The sequence below is a fragment of the Brachyistius frenatus genome, unplaced genomic scaffold (assembly GCF_029030835.1).
Source record: "Brachyistius frenatus isolate BFR_SWC_R1_liver_20210118 unplaced genomic scaffold, ASM2903083v1 Contig_23, whole genome shotgun sequence".
Lineage (NCBI taxonomy): Eukaryota > Metazoa > Chordata > Actinopteri > Embiotocidae > Brachyistius > Brachyistius frenatus.
Window position 1 is genome coordinate 35,985 of NW_027210622.1, and position 18,982 is coordinate 54,966.

The 18,982-nt window shown below is 41.7% G+C and overlaps 2 protein-coding genes across 3 annotated transcripts; both read left to right on the plus strand.

Annotated features, from left to right (window-relative positions):
- Nucleotides 1-90: 90 nt before the first annotated feature.
- Nucleotides 91-4,862, plus strand: polg2 (polymerase (DNA directed), gamma 2, accessory subunit). Of its 2 annotated transcripts, none has more exons than XM_069697160.1 (8): nucleotides 91-952; nucleotides 1,390-1,495; nucleotides 2,175-2,280; nucleotides 2,936-3,121; nucleotides 3,524-3,661; nucleotides 3,756-3,836; nucleotides 3,980-4,080; nucleotides 4,222-4,862. In XM_069697160.1, the coding sequence occupies exons 1-8, from the start codon at nucleotides 481-483 to the stop codon at nucleotides 4,385-4,387; spliced, it is 1,356 nt and encodes a 451-aa protein (XP_069553261.1). In that variant the 5' UTR covers nucleotides 91-480; the 3' UTR covers nucleotides 4,388-4,862. The 2 variants fall into 2 exon arrangements, with proteins under 2 accessions (XP_069553261.1, XP_069553262.1); XM_069697161.1 differs by having other exon boundaries at nucleotides 1,390-1,491; nucleotides 2,180-2,280.
- Nucleotides 4,863-5,244: 382 nt separating this feature from the next.
- On the plus strand, nucleotides 5,245-18,144 carry srp68 (signal recognition particle 68). Its single transcript, XM_069697162.1, has 16 exons — nucleotides 5,245-5,368; nucleotides 5,793-5,859; nucleotides 6,609-6,722; nucleotides 6,995-7,190; nucleotides 7,428-7,510; nucleotides 7,631-7,740; nucleotides 7,865-7,944; nucleotides 8,159-8,299; nucleotides 11,940-12,038; nucleotides 12,241-12,305; nucleotides 12,913-13,066; nucleotides 13,376-13,470; nucleotides 13,661-13,790; nucleotides 13,887-13,962; nucleotides 14,121-14,173; nucleotides 15,096-18,144. The coding sequence occupies exons 1-16, from the start codon at nucleotides 5,281-5,283 to the stop codon at nucleotides 15,321-15,323; spliced, it is 1,779 nt and encodes a 592-aa protein (XP_069553263.1). The 5' UTR covers nucleotides 5,245-5,280; the 3' UTR covers nucleotides 15,324-18,144.
- The last annotated feature ends 838 nt before the right edge of the window (nucleotides 18,145-18,982 follow it).

Consider the following 18,982-nt stretch of genomic DNA (forward strand, 5'->3'; position numbering starts at 1 on the left):
TCTCTCTCTCTCTCTCTCTCTCTCTCTCTCTCTCTCTCTCTCTCTCTCTCTCTCTCTCTCTCTCTCTCTCTCTCTCTCTCTCTCTGTGACACTATGAGAAACTGTGAGGATCTTTAAACGCACCGACAGACACTGTATTTGTGGCGTGTCGCTGTTAGCGATAACGTGCTGCCAATGCCAGTTTTCGTGCACCGTTGAAGGAGTACCCTCAACTTTCTCTTTTTACGGGAGGTTATTTGGCAAATAAAGACTTTGCGTAAGTTTGTAGTTTAAATCTGTTCTTGCTGCAGCATTTAGTTTTTGTTTTTTGTTTTTAAAGGTACGGAAGGTGCAGCCAGATTTTCGGATGAAAATCTCAGGATTTCAATTCGCACTGACTGACATTGGACCTGTCTCTGACTTCTTCTCCTTTGGGGTTTTATGGCAGCTGTCATCCTTTAAGTTGCAGTACTATCTCTGACTTCTGTCAAGATCCTTATTATGTTAACTCACTGTGTCAGACACGTCCTATCAAGGCGTTTATCCTCTTTAAAAACCAAACACTGTTCCAGAAGACGCTGCAGCTCATCACTGACTGATGGTCTGGACCAGGTCAGGACTTTACTGCAGCTCTGCGTGGACAGACACTATATTTCCCCTGGTCAGACTAACGTGGAGCTGTTTCAGCGCGGGATGAGCTGCAGCTATGGACCTCTGGGCATGGAGCTGAGGAGAAACCTGCTGGACCAGTGGTGGCACTCGGTGACCCGGTCCAGATCTCAGGTGTTTGGGATCAACACTCTGAGCAACAGCGAGGACCAAGCAGCTGGTGGACAGGGGACACTGCGGATGGTTACATCTGAACATTTACAACAAGTACTTAATCAACAGGAGCTGAGCAAGGAGCAACTCATCCAGGAGGCAGACAAGCTCCTTCAGAGGTCCCCATCTCTGAGAACTAACTTACTTCAAGGTAAACTGTCAGCCAATGTGTCACAGAAGGTTTCTCTGTTTTCTGTGGGAATGATTTGACAATAAATGAACGGGTAGATATACTGGATAAAGATTATGACAGCATATGCTTTGGTCCAAGAAGCAAGGTGATGCCAAGCTGGCTCACCTATAAAATATGTTTAGGTTTAGGTTCTTAGGGGATAAAGATAGTATTTCAGTGGTCTAGAGGTGCACATTAAGAAGTCCTCACCATCAGATGACTGAAAAAATACAATAGAGTCAGATGACTCAGATGATGTCAGTATATTAACAATAAATTAGCACCAAGCATTGCACCAGGCAAAGACTGCAGAGAGATAAGCACAAGTGATGACTTGTCTCAATCACTAATTTTTTCACGGTTTGAACGATAAAACGTTGTTTTGATGGCCCTCGTGTGTTGTGGTTTGTTCTCAGGTGCTCTGGAGCAGTTTGTCCCCTCCTTGGAGCTGGTGAACAGGAAGTTACCGTTTGGCCTGGCTGAGACGGGTTTGTGTTTCCAGCCTCCAGGCAGCTCCGGTTGGTGAGGCTTCAAATACTCTCTGGAATCTGTGAATGTCTGTCTGTGTGTGGACAAATGTTTATGAAAGACAATATGTGGATTAAAATTATATTTATAACAGTTTCTTTAGATCAGATTTTGTTATACAAGGATAATCCTTCTTTACACTAGCTCCATAATCCTTATATATTGCTTGAGGAGTTCCTATTAAAGTCTCAACAAAGTCCAACACCACACCTTAGGGCTTTACCACCTGTTGTTCTGAATGAACCATTTCAGTTTTTCATGCAGCCCCTCCAGGATTTTTGCAAAATTGCAAGCTCCAGCAAATAACGCGGATATTGATTGAATATGCATTAATTATTGCAAAAGCAAGATCACATTTTCCAAGGCACTGCTTATAGTTTGTACTCAGAGACATTTTCTGCGGTCGCCAAACAATCCACCACTGATTGTGATTCATGTGATTTAAATGATTGGTTGCATTTATGATGATGTTCATTGCTCACTAACCAATTTAATAAAGCAAGTACTGCTTTGCCACGTGTAACAACATGCAGAAGCAGAATAATTACTATACAAAAACAGAAGCATTACTATATGGTGTGTAAGAAATGTACTATTAAAAAACAATTTATAGCTCATAAATATATGTAGTGCTGCTGTAATTTTGATATGCTGGTTGTAATTTTTCTGTCAGCCCAGCTGAGGCCACCCAGACATCTCTTGTGTGGTTCTGCTCTCCTCGAACCTCTTCACAGTGGCTGGATCACTGGACACGACAGAGGCTGAAGTGGTGGAGGAAGGTGAGTAATTTAAGGCTGAGTCTCCTCAAAATATGACAGTTGGATAAAAACACATTTAAAACAAATAAGACCCACATGAAGTATTTCCGGTGTACAATACAAAACATAGAACTGACATAAAAGTTTTTTTTTTTTTTTTTTTTTTTTTTTTTTATCATTTAAGGCCAAATTGGTTTTAACTTGAAAAGAACAAAAGGTGAAATAAGTATTGTTGTTGCAAGAACGAGGAAAAAGGCAAACTGAATATAATCTAGAGGAACATGCTTGTACATATTGCTGTTTTTTTTTTTTTTTACAAGGATATGTAAAAGATTATCGCACACTGGTACCATTTTCTGGAAGGACATGGCTCTAATATCTCTGCTGTTATGTGCCTCATTTCTTGACAATCGAGGTCAGAGGTCTAAAAATCCCATGCTGTGTTTTTCAGTAATCACTCTTTACCATCATATTTATTTGTGAATAAAGTAAAATAACTTTACCTAAACTTTAAATTCCCTCTCAGAAAACTGTTAATGATCATCAATACTGAGATCACAGAAGTTTTGAGGATGACATTGGTTCAAAAGTTGATGAGAACATTATTATTACTAATTCATATCAACTCACATCTTCCCTTTGTTTGCCTCTTGTCTTTCAATCTGTCCTTGTCCAGTTTGCCCTGTCCCCATCCAACTTCAGCAGCAGTGAGGTCCCACAGGAAGAACTCGAAGAGGTGGCATCTCGTGGCGTGAGGATCATCTACAATTTCCCTTGGGGACAGGAGTTGCTGGAGACACTGTGGAGCCGTGGAAACACAGAGCTGCTACACACACACAAGGGAGTTCGATCTAAACTGCAGGTCAGCCTGCTTCATTTTTGTACTGTTTTAGTGTGTGTGCTTTCTGTTATATGCCTGCATTCAGCCGCTACATTGAACATATTTAGTGTCGCAGTTGCAGGACTTCGGTAATGTCGATGATGTTTCTCTGGTATGGGATAATACTCGGTTAACTGAGTCAGCTTTACTATTTGTTTCAAATGTATTGCAACACCAAGTCAAAATGTCTGCAGTGAAAAAGGGCTGTATTCCTCATATAATCCCACTTGACTAAAATGTGTTTTATTTTGAGACATTTTGACTCAGTTGTTGTTACTTAAACATGATAATCAACTCTATGATCAGAGACACAAGCTGCTGTTCACCACTGTTGTTGCTTCTCTTCAGTGTATTCACATGCAGTGTTATGTAAATTTGCTTCAGTGTCGAGACGGACGAAAGTCGGTTCCTCATGTTGTCTCTGTGACCGGGAACGTGGACCGCGGGGTTATGGCTTTCCTGTCCAACTCCCTCAGGCAGCTAAAGAGAGAAGATGGGAAGCAGAAGCTGCAGCAGAGGAAGGTGAACAGCTCACTGCGCATGAAGAAAACAATGTCAGCAGGATACACATGGCTTGATTTATCTCTATTTCTTCTATTTTATTATGATTCTGAAGGTTCTGAAGTTGCATCCAGTTTTGGCTCCAGTCAAAGTGGCTCTAGACATCGGCAGGGGAGCCACTATGGAGCTGAGGCAGGCAAGAAAAACATGTAGACTTCAGTGATTCTTAGATTTTTTTTTTTCTTGTCTTTCAAGTTACTTTGATCTGTGTGCAGTGAGCTCGTATATTGTGTGGGTGTGTGTCAAAATTTATTGACGAGTATTTGAATATATTTTTAGATTTGTGAAGGCCTTCTGCTGGAGTTCCTGGAAGCTAAGATCTCTGCATGGCCTGGATATCTTGAAACGGTGCCAACATCAATGGAGCAGCTGAATGCCAAGTAAATATGTTGTGTTGATGCCACACTGTTACTCAGCTCTTAAACCCACCGTGCACACCATATTGCTCATTAGTAGCAATATAGACATCGTTCACTTGCTACGCACTCATGTATGTGTGTTTCTGTGTTGATGCATTGCAGGTATGATGAGATGGGAGTTCTTTTCACTGTGGTGATCGGTGAGAGCACGTTGGAGAGCGGCCTCCTTCAGGTCCGCAGAAGAGACACAACCATCAAGGAGACCATGCACATCTCAGAGATCAAGAACTTTCTATCCAGATACATTTCTGCTGCCGACAACATCTGAGGGTACTTTTTGTTTAGCAAACTAAAAAGACACTGAATATTGTGCTGCCTCAGATTTGAATCCCTTATGGTACATCGAAGAGTCTGGGGCTCGTTGCGTGGATTTCTTCCTCCGAACAGTGTTTATTTAAAATACTTAATGTGAGCCAGCTAAGGATTGTCGATGTTTTTTGTGATTCGGTTTATGTGGCTCATTGATAGCTGTTCTTTACCTTATCTGGAAGATAAAGAGACTATTTGGGAAGTCGATGTGCACACACCCAGTGTGTACGTACAGCCCACTTTTTATTTAACATAACTTTTATTAGACATCCTACAGCATCCTCTGAGTACAGTCAGGACAAAGAGGAGGATATGTCTTGATCAGGTCTGTCTGCACAGTTATGTTCACACTGAAGGTCATTTTTGGACTAATGTCTGGAGTTTATTTCTGTTTCACTTTCTATTAAAATATACAGACGTCTCTTTATTATGGATATTATTGTTGTGTGTATGTCATCGTGCTCTGGTGGTTGTAGATTAGTTCATTATCAGTGGTACTCTTGAGGTTAAAAGATCGTTGTTGATACTGGAAACCACAGTTAAGACCACATTACTAGATTTGTTTTAATGTTTATAATTTTCCTGGAGGCCAAACAATACATTCTTCCAAAGTAAGGTTCATCTTTCGTCAGTATTTTCAGTAATGAAAGTACTTACATCGGAAGAGATGACTTTCCTCTGAGAAACCTGCAGAGTGGACGTACCGCCAAATCTCGCGAGGATTGCCCTTTCGCCCCGCCCTTCGCCCCTCCCCCTCCTTCGCCCCGCCCCTCGCCGTCATTGGTCCCAGACTTCTCTTCCCACTGAGCATGTGTGTGTGTGTGCGCGCCGCTTAGCCGTTAGCATTTAGACATGGCCGCCGAAAAGCAAAACGAAGCTAAAGTTTTCCGCTTGGACGAAAACAAAGAAAATTTACAGGATGGAGGACTTGGACTGGAGAGTATCCTTCACCACAGGAGTTGCTAAGTGGTTGTTTTCAGCTTTCACTCAGCGAGTCTGTTTCAGATCAGAAGCTAATGTTAGCGTGCTAGCTAGCTCGGTCAGAGGATAACGTTAGCTGGCGTTATTAGGCTACGTGTCATAGTGAAGCAGGCTGTCAGCAGAAGGCAGGAAACACTGATTTATATGCATTTACACAGGTTTTTGTCCGAGGACATGATGTAAACCAAGCATGCTAGTTTCTGTATGGTACTAAAGACATGTTACTTTGTTCACTTAGCAGCTATATATCCGTTTATTAAACATATCACACAGTCTGGGTTCATACATTTACTGACACAGTCAACCATGAGTATGAATGCCAAATAGTTCTCCCGAGTCCCATGATGTGGTGGATAAGGTTGTCCCTTAACACCGAACCTCAGTCCTGCAGATCATCAAGGAGTCCCAGCAGCAGCATGGCCTCAGGCACGGAGACTACCAGAGATACAGGTGAGCTACTTCACATGATCCATACACCTGCACTGACTGGCCCAGAGCCGAGAGACAGAGATGAGTTCAAACTGTGTTTCCTCCATTTAAAGAAATACATACTGATATTCAGCTTCTGGCGGTGACTACTTTTTTTTTTCTCTCTCTAAATATCTGAAGATATTACAGAAGTTATTGTGGAGACCAAATGTACTTGGACTGTGACAAAAGACTGCATGGAAAGCCCTGCTGCCATGTGGTCCAGATTACACAGTGGTAGTGATCAAATAACGCTTTGATTATGCAGTTAGGCATTTAAGGGGAGGATACGTTTATGGCCTAAATGCAGTCTAAATATAACAGCTGTGTGTGTTCACCACATTTTCATATATGAGGGAGGTAGTACAACACCATCTCTTACTGCAGCCGCATATGTAAACTTATCATTGACTGAACTAGCACCTCTTGGGCAGTGTCATCAAAATCTGCATATGCATTGGGATGGTAGAATTTATGCTGAGTAGTTATATATACTTGGGTTTGATTGTACGGGTATACCTTCAAGAGTTTTGTCACTACTTTAGCTGTCTTAAAGTGGCTCAGATATTGGCAGGTGTTTATGAGACTATTTAGGATCACAGTCTTTCAAAGAAAATACCAGAATTATATTGGTAAAACTAATTTTTCTGGCTGGTTTTCCTGATATGAAAACATCAATGTCAGCATATTAATGTGCTGTAGTGTAACCATCTGTGTGTAAATATTTCCAGGGGCTACTGCTCTCGTCGCCTGCGACGCCTGCGCAAGACTCTTGGCTTCAAGATGGGCAACCGACACAAGTTCGTTGGGAAGAAAGTTACCGTTGAAATGCTTTCTGACAACAGGTGAGGAATGGACTGTCTGAATCAGACATTCATGTGCAGTTAAAGGGTTGATGTTATGGAAGAGCTCGCGTGTAGTGGATACCGATTACGTACACACACATATGTCAGACAGGCAATAATGCCGCAAGGTGTTGTGGCTTGTTGCTTTTACATAAAACACGAGTCTGGTTCGGCTTTGGTAGATATTGCTGATTAACCACAGAATTCAGTTTTTGAATGTGTTTACTAAAACATGCCACCAAACGACTGAAGCGTCTACCTCCCTTCTTCAGGTATCTTCTGCTGGTTTTGATGGAAGCAGAGCGTGCGTGGAGCTACGCCATGCAGCTGAAGCAGGAGGCCAACACAGAGCCGCGTAAGCGATTCCACCTGATGGCTCGACTACGCAAGGCTGCGAAGCACAGCGAGAAGCTGGAGAAGCTCTGTGAAAGCTCCCGTGTCGATGCTAAGACCAAACTGGAGGCACAGGTACACCTACAGAGATCAGCCCACGTTTAGAGACATGCAGATGTATAGCATAAAGGGTGGACTTGTGCAAAAGGATTCCAGCCTCAAAGGTCCAAAAGTTTTCTAAACTTTTTTCATATTGTCCTTCAGCCGTATTGTATGAAACGATATGTAACATATTGTTACACTTGATAAGCTGTGTCAGATTTGTCTTGTTCTCACAACAGCCTCTAATTATGTCTAATGTTTTTGTTGCAGGCCTACACAGCGTACCTGACTGGCATGGTGGAGTTTGAGCTGCAGGAGTGGAAGCTCGCCATGGAGGCCTTCAACAAGTGCAAGTGAGTTTTAACATCTCTTCAGTGTTCCAAGTACTGTGGCAGAATAGGTGAATGTATGTTCAGTCACCACTTTGTCCTGCTCAGAAAACCCTCCATTTTTGACTTGCCCTGTCTTCTTAGGACCATCTACGAGAAACTGGCCAGTGCGTTCACTGAGGAGCTGGCAGTTCTATATCGTCAGCGTGTTGACGAGATATCTCCCAACATCCGCTACTGTGCTTACAACATCGGTGAGCACCACCTTAGTGGCTCTTCTCAATATCATTTAGAGCCATCCTGAGATTTTGTTGACACACCGCACATGTCCCAGAGCCCCACTCATCCTCCACACTCACACTAACTGTCTGATTGCAGGTGACCAGAATGCCATCAATGATTTGATGCAGATGAGGCTGACTGGAGGAGTAGGAGGCATGATGGCTGAGAAACTTGAGGTGAACATAAAGCAGTCATTAGTCTGCTTGTATTAGTTGATGATACCTAATATTACCAAAGCGCACACACACACACACACTCCACAAAGAACACTACTTACTGCTAATACAAAAACAGGCAAAATTGTGTAATCATGGGTGAACTCCTAAGATGTCGTTTTATACTTAACAAAATGTAATTAAAAAAAATAAATGTATATTTTTTATTTCTCAGACCTTGATCACTCAGGCAAGAACCAAGAAGGCGGCCACCATGAGTGAGGTGGAGTGGCGAGGACGGACGGTGCCCGTGAAGATCGACAAGGCCCGCATCTTCCTGTTGGGTCTGGCAGACAATGAGGCCGCCATCGCTCAGGTCAGTTTCTCATCTATTTCTGCTTTTTAGAGCACATACAACTAATGTTGCGTTCGATATGAAGCCTTGTTGTTAGACGCTCTTTATATCCTATATTACGTGCCAGCACCTGATAAAAAAAAAAAAAAAAAAAAAAACGTTCCCCTAACCGTTGTCAAGTAGAGCATACCGAATAAACAAACGTGTGAACAAGTCAGCTTATGCAGACATCCACTGTCGTATAAACAGAACCACATACACTGCTCTAAGTATAGACACACACGTGTAATCACACTGTTGTTGCATGTGAATCCCCCTCAGTCTCTCCGTTTCATTCTGTCTCTTCCCTCAAAAATATCATAAAAAGGTAACAGTTAACAGAGTTAAACAGTTTATATTCTTTTACTAAGTTAGTCATCAAAGTCATTAGTTCATGCTGCATCAAAGGGCAGACCAGTGTTAATGGTCCCACCACTCATTACTTAACACTGTAGATCTTTGTGCTCAAATGCCCCTTTTGGACTAAATGTTCATTACTGCTTTGTTTGTCCGTGATAGTAAAGAGAATTGAACCCTTGTTCCCCACAGTCGCATGTCTTCAACTACGCTCAGTGAGCATTAACACATCAACTCCTCTGCAAGTGTGACAAAGCTTCAAATAACAAAAATATACCTCAGCTGAACACCCTTTTTTATTTTTTTTTAATTTATTTTTTACAACAGTCATTGTAATTCCTACATTTTTCAGTAGGTGGCACACTCCTCTATACACTGTCACACGTCCCCTCCCTGCCACCACCATTCATTCCTCCCGTTTTCTTGTGTCTGAAGGCAGCCTCCCGCAGACACACCTAATCACACCCACTGCCACTCAGGTCTCTGGCATGCAGCCTCTCTCATTACACATGCATTCTGTGCATTTCAGCCCACACATCAATTCAGGACAACACCCAGCAGGTTTCTGTGGACAGCTTAGTATTATCATCTCTAAACACCGTTCATTTTCAAATGGACCCTTTTGGGACCCGACTGTAGCGTCACAAGTCTTTGTTAAGCTAATGAAGGCTGTGATTGAATGTTTAGCACTTTGAAGCTGCCCATTGTTATTACCGTTTCCTTTTATTTTCTTGGTGTTGAACACGACAATGTGATGTCCTAGATGATTAAACAGAGTCAGAGTATGTCACACCAGCACCTTAAATGTCCCTGCCTGCTACATCTGATCTTCAGCTGTTGGCCTCTGGGGACAGAAAAGAGTATGTTGGGCCAAACTTCAATCCTCGTTGAAGCGCCTCCTTCTTGTAATCTGTTTATCCATCTCAGCCTTCACAGCAAAGGATGCTCAACGGGTTGAGCTGGTTATACCAGACCTTACCAGGGTGGCACAAGTGTATAGCCCTTAGTAAAGTCATCCCTGTGGGTTGGTTAGAACAGCTTTAAGAGCCATCGATTATCACTACAAGGAATTTTCTTGTAACGTCGATCGATATTTCTTCCGTTGTTAATTTTCTCTTTTACGGTAACCCCACAAAGCTTCTTTTCAACATGACCATACAGTGATACATCCTGCAGATTTCTGAAAATATCTCAGGGTAACACAGGCTTGTTGTGTCAGTGTGTCGATGAAAGAAAGGTTTGGTGAAGAAGAATCCTGTCATTTACAAAGATCTGAACCCTGAAACTCCACAGTGTCTAATTGGTGATGAGTTATGATGCAGGAATGTATCCGCAGCCTGCCGGGCCACATACCTGCGTCTCTCCCCCCGTTTGCCAAACTCGTATTCCTGGTGTAACTGTTGCACTTTGTATCACTTTGTATGAATACCTGAAACATTTTTTTTATTAGCCTTATAATCTGGAAATGGAAGCATGGGGGAACAGATTCGATTAGGGCAGCTGCACTGTCGTTTTCATTTAACCAAGTTTTAGTTAACAACATAAATCCAAGGGTTTTCTTAATAATATAATCATTAGCTATTGATTACCTGCCAGCCAGAGACCTGATATTTAATATAGCTTCTAAATACATTTTCAGATACAATCTGTAGAGTGAAATTAGATAAAGGAGTTGTGCTCTTTAAGTACACTCTGTTCATCCTGCTACGATGTGTTTGACCACCAGCTTCTTAAGATCACCGGTATGTTTAAGAAAGCAGCACGGGGACCGTGCCCTCTCTTGTAGACGCCTCAATGAGGATGTCGTTGGTTGTTGCTGTTTAATAGCTCATCAGTTTGACTGAGCTGCAGTGTGGCAGCTTTAATTAACTCCTTGTTGGTGACTGTAGGGCTGGGTGCCAAAAATATTCGATACCAATACCTTGGACTTTGATACCGGTTCCTGAACAACACTTTTTGCTGTACCAATTTTATATAATTTATTTTAACAAAACAAAAACATTACATTACACATTATGGAACAAATCTTCAGTTTTCATGCATTTTAGAGGGGAAGAGTGAAACAAATGTTATTTTCTGTAGCTACAATTTACAGATCACATGCTCCCAATAGTTTTCTGACCTTTGAACTTATCCAAACATTTTTGTTTGCATATGGCATCCCAAGTAGTCTGTATCCATTGACGTTTGAATGAAACCCATTAGCGATTTTTACAGTTCCAAAAGATAATGAATTTCTCAACAATGTCTAATCTGTGGGTAGGGCACTTTGATGTCAGACATGTATTCAGGCCAAAGGAGTCTGCTAAAATATACAGGTTTTCCAGGTCTGTGATGAGATGCTCTACATTTGAAATAGTCCAGTGTATAGAAATCTGTATAAAAGTCATGTAAAGCTGTGTCTAATACGTAAATCTACTTGCAATATTAATACAGTAGTTGAGGTTGAAATGATCTGTCATTATGAGGGTGATGCATTTTTAACAACACAATTCCATAAACCTCAGACAGTATAATACAAATTTTACCAGCCTACAAAGGATTGTGCTTGAACAACTAGCCTGGCTGCGCCGACTATGACTCACGCTGTGAAGCAGCCACTCTGAAGGGCAGACCAGTCAGCAAACAGTGTCTGTGGTTAACCGAGTCTGTCCCACCCCTCCTTCACTGTGATTGGATGGCTGGTGACAGTGACAAGCACAGTGCTAATATTTTTCCAACTGTCATTGACTGGAAAAAGATCGCCACACATTAAACATTCAGTGCAGAATAAATGCCCAGCACTTCGTCAAGTTGCTGGTGTTTATTTAAACAATTAGAACAAATATGCGGTACTCTGGTTCGCACCAGGCTATCCACTTCCAGCCAGCACAGTGAAAGCTGCATGTCAACAGAGCAGCACAAGCAGCAGCCTTCTGACTGTGTCTACACAGGATGCGTTCAGGCACAGTATTGAGTGTACGTTTTGGTGGCGCTCAGAACCCAAGACTGTCTTGAAGGCTGCGTTTTGAAAACCAAAGAAAATGAACTTGAAGTGTAATAATGTGGTGCTGCAACACCAGCATGGACAGCTGAACTGATTTAAATAGAAGTTTAGCTGTTGTCCGATACATTTGAGATGGAAACACACAGATGAAACGCCTCTCATGCACACCAGACTTTTGGTGTAATGTTACCTTACACTCAGAAGATCTTTTTAATGTTGCAGTTAAAAATATGAACTAAAAGTCCTTTGTAGATCTGAATTAGTGTTTGTGTTGTGCAGGCAGCTAATGAGGAGACCAAAGAGCATCTGTATGAGACCCTGCTGGCCGAGTGCAGAGACACCATCCAAGCTGTGAGAGAGGAGCTCAAGAGTGAGGCGGTAAGATACACCAGGGTAGAAAGTTTGACAGCTGATATATTTACGTGGATGTTGTGATGACTTGAGTTTAAAATTTTTTTTTTTTTTAAATGACCTAGATGTCTGTTAACGATTCAGCCATCAGTTTGACGTACAGCCTGTGAGCGGTAAAGACGGCTAACATTAAAACAGGAATGTGAAACGGTTTGACCTATCTCTGTAGAAGCAGCGAGAGAGGGTCTCTGATAATGACAGTGGAAAGGTGTCCAACCTCCAGTTCCTGCACAGGTAAAAGAAATGAAATGCAACTTCATCTTAATGTCATATTTCAGTGTATTTGTGCTGGTAAACACCAGGATCAGACACATTTAGCTCCTTTGAGACGGTCTGTGTCTTAAATTAGACAACCATAATCCATGGCTGTGGCAAACGGCTCAAATAATTATTTTTCCAATTAAAGTTGAGTAATTTTTTTTTACATAATTTCCCTCCTTCCTGCTTCAGAGCCCAACTCCCAAAGATTTTCGTTTTACTCTCGTATAACTAATCCTGACTTTTGAGGGGCTGAAATCAGAATGTTTAAAACATTACTGAAAGGATTAGATATCTGCTGATCGACAAGCCTGTTATAATCTGTTGGGTTGGGTCATTATTGGGCTGAATGTTTTGTCTAATCCTGGCATAAAAAAACCTTAAAGAGAATGTGTCAGGCCTATAATTTGTTTGAATGTAGAGAAAAAAAACATGGACTGCATTATAATTTGATGACTCGGACCAAACTGTTTAATGACAGATTACAGAGAATGCAGACTGTGATAATGAAACATCCATTTCTGACTGAGACTTCTCTCTTCAATACGTGAATAACCGATGTGCTGCTGCTCTCCTCCCACAGTTACCTGACCTACATCAAGCTGTGTACGTTGGTGAAGAGGAATGAGAGCATGGCTCATACTCTGCAGGCTAAACTGAAGGAGCCCGAGGCTGACGAGAACAAGAGGGGGCCCCGTCCTCAGGATCTCATCCGCCTGTATGACATCATCCTGCAGGTAAATACCTGGAGGATGTCATGGATATCATGATCTTTTTTTTCATGATAATGTCCTGTCTGTTTGTAGAGTGGTTGCTCTGCCTTGTTTTCTCGCCATTGAACATAATTCCCTACTGTCAAGTTACCAGTTTGTCAGTCACACACAGTTTCTTTCAGCCGGATGATTTAATGTGTGATCTGTTCCCAACAGTGCATGAATGTGTACTTCGCTTTGTTTGCTCTTTTAATTGTCACCTTCTTTTTCTCCTCTTCATTTCTTCACACGTCTTTCTTTCCCACCACCTCCTCTGTTTGTCCGACTCTGCAGAGCCTGGCTGAGCTCTCCACCCTGCAGGGTCTGGAGGACGACCACACCTTCCAGAAGGAGGTGTCCCTCAAGACGCTCGTCTACAAGGCCTACAGGTCAGACACTGTCGTTTTTGAAGTGCTTTGTCTGCATCTTCTAATTAAAGACTATCATTAAAATTGAAAGTCTGTACTCTTATCTGAAAAACAGACATGCTTCTCACCTTCATTCATGTCTAATTTCAGATAATGAAACCCTCTGTAGTTTGTTTGATACGTACGTTTTCAATTAATTTCTCCCTTGCAGGTGTTTCTTTATAGCCCAGTCTTATGTGCTGGTGAAGAAGTGGAGTGAGGCACTGGTGCTGTACGAGAGGGTGTTGAAATATGCCAAGGAGGTCCAGTCCAAGGCCAAGAGCCTCAACAACATCCTCAAGGTTGGTACTAACACACGAGCACACAGTAGCACTATTACCTCTACTATTTATAAAAATGACCCAATGATCCTTATTGTCCATCATGAATTTCTGTAGGATCTCCCTGATGTCCAGGAGCTCATTGCTGAGGTCAATGCTGAAAAATACTCACTTCAAGCTGCTGCCATTCTGGGTGAGAGCACCTTCTCCACCAACAGTTTGCTCAGAGGCCTCTTTTTTATTTTTTTATTTTCTATTTTTAGATATTTCACCATACAAGAAACCATTAGCCTCATTCTTCTCTGTTGTGATTGGTCCTCTGTATAATATATAAATATGTTTGTGTTTCAGACACTGACGAGACTGCTGAAGTTCCTTCTCAACAGCAGGTGAAGGACAATACGGTAAGAGGACAAAACCAAAAGACACTTCGCACGGATAGGATAAATATTGTAACGACTAACTCCCAATAAAACCACCGGTCATTTTTTACAATCTATTTGTGTGTCAATGAAAGGAACTCTGTTCCAGTCAGCTTTGTATGAGATGACAAACCCAGATATCACGCCAGCCTGTAATACACTCTCAGTCCACTAGAGGATATAGTACTAGTGTCTCTTTTGCCTTGCTTGGGCTGGAAAAAACAAAGTTACATTTAGAAAACCAAAACTGCCCAGTAAAGGTTATTAAAACATGTCACTTTGTGTCCTGGGTGTTCTATCCATCCAAACACCCCCAACATACCTACGTAAATGGGCTTAAGCACTTTTTACTTCGTCGCACAACCTCCATCACAAAGACCTGTGACATGCAAGGCAAGGCCAACCATCACTCTGATGCAGTATCCTGTAGTTGGTGGATGTGTTGCATGCTTTAGTGTGATACTAGATGGGATATAACACTGATGTGAAAGTGGTTTTGATGTTCTCATTTAACTCTTTACAACAAAATAAATATACATAGTTCACAAAATGTTGAACGATTTCTTGAGAATTCAACACCAAATTACAGACCGAAGAACTTTGATAAAACAAGCTAACAACATCACTGTGCTTGCAAGTTAACGGGTAGCTCGCAAGCGACTGGTTGGGTGCGTGTTTTTATCATACATTTTTTTTATCGTTCACATAAAAAAGCTTCTTCAGCTGGTTTAGTGAAGCTCAGCTATGTGAATAAATGTTACAGAGCTACACGAGTAGCTCTCGGACACTTTCATTTTGTCAAAGTAGCTCTCTGAGGAAAAAAGTTTGGAGACCCCTTGTTTACATTAACTTTCAGTTCTTTCTGACTGGAATATGCTAACTTTCTCTCCACTCATTCATGCAGCCCCTCTGTGACCGCCTGGAAGTCTTCCGCCTTGACCCGGCTCTTGTGGGGAAGCAGCCCAATCTGGTCCAGTTCCCCCCTGATTTCCAGCCAATCCCGTGCAAGCCCCTATTCTTTGACCTTGCTCTCAACCACGTGGCCTTCCCACCGCTGGACGACAAGGTGGAGCAGAAGGGCAAAGGCGGCCTCACTGGCTACATCAAGGGCATCTTTGGCTTCGGCAGCTAAACCAAACCCCCAGCTTTAACCTCCACCTGAGAGTTTACCACAACCAACCAAACTTGGGTCAGTTGTTAATTAGCACCATTTCAGTTCCTTTTAATGTTTGAATTATTTTTTTTGTGCCTATGTGCAAAATGGGTGGAGTTTGCAGTCCTTTCGAAGGCAGAGTAATCTTCAATAAGATTATAGTAAAGTAATCACATCAATTTCAAGTAGCAATATGACCCAAGTCCACCTGCCACCTTTGATAATACGACCAGGCTGCATGGGTTCCTAAGCATAGAGACTCCCTCCTTAATTAGAGCAATGGAGGTGTCTGCAATTTTTCAATTTCGACCGGTTCCCAGTGCTTGTTATGGACAGTTACAGCCAAGTTGTCAATCTCAAAATATAGTCTGAGTAAACTATAAGCCATTTTGCTGTTGTTAGCTGTTTTTTTTTTTCCTCCAGTGTTATTGAAGCGCCTTTACGTAGTTTTCTCATTTTTCTCATTGTTTTTTTAAACCCCAAATTTACAAAGTGCAGTTTTACCTCAGCATCTACATGAAATATCAGACATCATCCTGTGACCTGCAGCTTGACAAACTCCAGCGGATGAATTGTATCAATCGTCAGACTTTCAAGACTTGAGCTGCGTCCTGTTTCTTCCCTTCATCTTTGCTCTCTCCTACTTTAGACTTGAATTCGATGCCAACATGTGATTCAAAACTTCTGTCAAATCACCATCTTCTCTTTCTCCACATTGATGTTCAACAAATGCTCCCATAACACCCTGTGGACAGCTGGTGGCTTCTGGTGTGCACGTCAGTCATTTTGCCGTCGCCTCTCTGGGCAGAAATGGTTGTTTGAAGAAATGTGACAAACGGGCATGAACAGAACAATGAATGACAAAGACATGAATCACTGGGTGAAATTTTTGTTCTACTTCAAAAAACTAAATCTGGATAGTCCCGTGTTTTTGATTTGGCTTCACTCAGTCGTCAGTCTTAATAGGTACACAGCTAAAATGAATGCAGTCCAATCCTAAAATACAGGGTTTAATGTTCATTAATATGTCATTTATAATGTTTATAAGTTTTATGTTTGAGAGAGTTGCTGATTTAACTGATAATTTTGGAGGATGTAGTTTGTCGTGCTGTTAAATTGAGGAGGTGTTTGTACATCATTGATCCTGGGGGTGGGGGGGTGTACAAAAAAAACCCACCTTTTACTTTTACAGAGTACAATTTCACTAGCGTTAAGTTAGGATATAGTTTCTGTCTGGACCATGTATGAAACATTAAAGGGCCTTTATTTTGAAACGCAAGGCGTTCATTTTATCAGGTTTGATTTTCCTCGCCTGTCATGGTAGAGCCACACGAACTCGCACAGTTCATTGATCCACCGCAGCGCAGAGACCAACCCTGTTAACCTCGCTGGAATAATTCATTAGACACAGCGTGAACCGATGTGATGGAGTCGAGCCCGACGGTCAAAATTAGGCTCGAGGGAGCAAAGATGAGTCATTTTGTTGAACACCTGTTGGATATAGAGCAGGGTACCGAGATCAGTTCTTAAATGGTCACTCGAGACGCTTGTGGAGGCGCTTTCTGTCGCTAGGTGTGAACAGACTTGCGTCCACCGGTCCACTTATGGTCAGATCACCTGTGTTAATGCCAGGTGTGACACAGCGGCAGACACTCGCATCTGAAGGTCTCGGTGAAGGTGAAGGTTGCAGTGCGACCAATTCATGAAAGTTGGATTTACTGCGGGACTGTTGTATCATACTACATTAGTTTTAACTAGGTGTCCGTAATAGACTGGTAGATGGTTGTTATGATGCGTGACAATTGCAATCAAACCTACGATCATGTCAAACAAGGGGCCAACTGCTTCGACTCATCGAGCACATCTGTGAACATCTGTCAACATCTTTATATTTTTAAGCCAGATGTTTTCTACAGAATACCTGTTGCTGCTGGATGATGTCAAGTGTCGCTCATCAGACTGTAATTAATATCTTCTTTTTTTTTTCCCATGGTTTTATGTAGATGTATTTTTTTATTTACAAAGGAGGGCAGTAGACATAAAGACCATTTTTAGCAGCCTCTCATTCATCACACCACCACGCCTGTCTGTCTGTCTTGGGTAGGACTGAAATCTTTTCATCACGGATGACGTGTCTGTGGATGTAGAATGTAATGCTAGAAAAATCTTTTGTTTTCTATTGTTTGCCAGTTATAATGCTGACTCATGTCTTCGTTCCACACCAAAGCCGCCTGTTTCCTCTGATCCTTAAGGGATCTGGTTTTCCTGTGATACCTGGTGACACACTAGGACTGTAGGAGTGTCACTCACACATTTAAAAGCCACTTTTATTTATATAGCACATTTTAAAACGACAGCAGTTGACTGCTTTGCTTTGCAGTGATGGCAGGTGGATTATCAATATTCACATACATGAGTAAAAGGAATAAGTTTGAGTTACAAGCAGGACTCATCATACACATCATACCCAAGGTGAAACCGAATAAATACACAAAAGACAAGACTACAGTGGAAAATTGGATGAAATGATAAAATCAGCTGTTCTGATTACTAATTTTTATTCTATGTTTTGAAGTTCTTCATTTTCTTTTCCTTCTTTTTTCTCAGTGTTTTATGTTAAAAGATTAAAAATGGATGTGCCGGAGCAGTTCCAGCACTTTACCTCGATTAGCCTGGAAAACAATTAGTCTCGATCAATGATTTTTGAAAAGAAACAGTAAAAGAAGAGAGAACTTTCACGATGGGAATGTATGATTTCATTCATTTTCCAGGCCTATAATTAAAATATATTTGCACCAAACACTGTTTTCTTGACATTCTTCATTGATTTCTTCTCTGGAAAATAATCTTCCCTTCATTTCTGCGAGGTCAAAGACTCAACATGATCGCGATGTGGCTTCTTCTCAGATTTCTTTTAGAGTTACTTTTAAAATTTCACGTATTATAAAGTACATTTCTGAAGAAAGACATGGAGGATGTGTGTGGCTGTTCAGTAGCACCTCTGTCAAGATGTAGGTGTGTAAGTGGGAGTGCGTAGGATGCCTGAGCAGGGTGTGAATGTGTTCAGGTTTACTTTTTGTGTGTGCATTTTTTATTAATATGAATAATTACATAGGTGTGTGTATTTGAGTCACTCTCAACATGCCATACAATTGCCACTTTGCATTTTGACGTCAACATCAAAGAAATGAGTAAGTAAATCACACACACACATACACACCATCCTCTATCTGATGTGTTATCTGCTGCCTGTTATCACTGTCCTACACACACACACACACACACACACACACACACACACACACACACACACACACACACACACACACACACAATGTGGATGGGAGACACAGTGCGGTCTTTATTTTGCTGCTATGGTGACGAGATGAAAGAGGTCAATTTCTTCACAGTTCCAACAAATTTAAAAGCAGGGTTGAGATGTGACACGTCTGACCTTTAACACCCATTAACATCTAAATGTACAGCTTTGGTGTCAACAACTAAAGGACGTGTTGCCATGACATTCTGTACAGACATTCACTACGCAGATGATGAACCCTGCTGACTGAAATAAGGTTTATATTTTTGGTGCAGACGTTCATGTCCCTACTCAGGACGGGTTGTAATAACTTGGGTGA

Excerpts from the sequence above, each read along its gene's own strand:
- srp68 (XM_069697162.1), top strand. The coding sequence starts at position 5,281 with ATGGCCGCCGAAAAGCAAAACGAAGCTAAAGTTTTCCGCTTGGACGAA. Across the intron at positions 6,723-6,994 it reads GAAATGCTTTCTGACAACAG|GTATCTTCTGCTGGTTTTGA; the intron begins GTGAGGAATGGA and ends TCCCTTCTTCAG. Across the intron at positions 13,067-13,375 it reads TGTATGACATCATCCTGCAG|AGCCTGGCTGAGCTCTCCAC; the intron begins GTAAATACCTGG and ends CCGACTCTGCAG.
- polg2 (XM_069697160.1), top strand. The coding sequence starts at position 481 with ATGTTAACTCACTGTGTCAGACACGTCCTATCAAGGCGTTTATCCTCT. Across the intron at positions 953-1,389 it reads GAGAACTAACTTACTTCAAG|GTGCTCTGGAGCAGTTTGTC; the intron begins GTAAACTGTCAG and ends GTTTGTTCTCAG. Across the intron at positions 3,122-3,523 it reads GAGTTCGATCTAAACTGCAG|TGTCGAGACGGACGAAAGTC; the intron begins GTCAGCCTGCTT and ends AATTTGCTTCAG.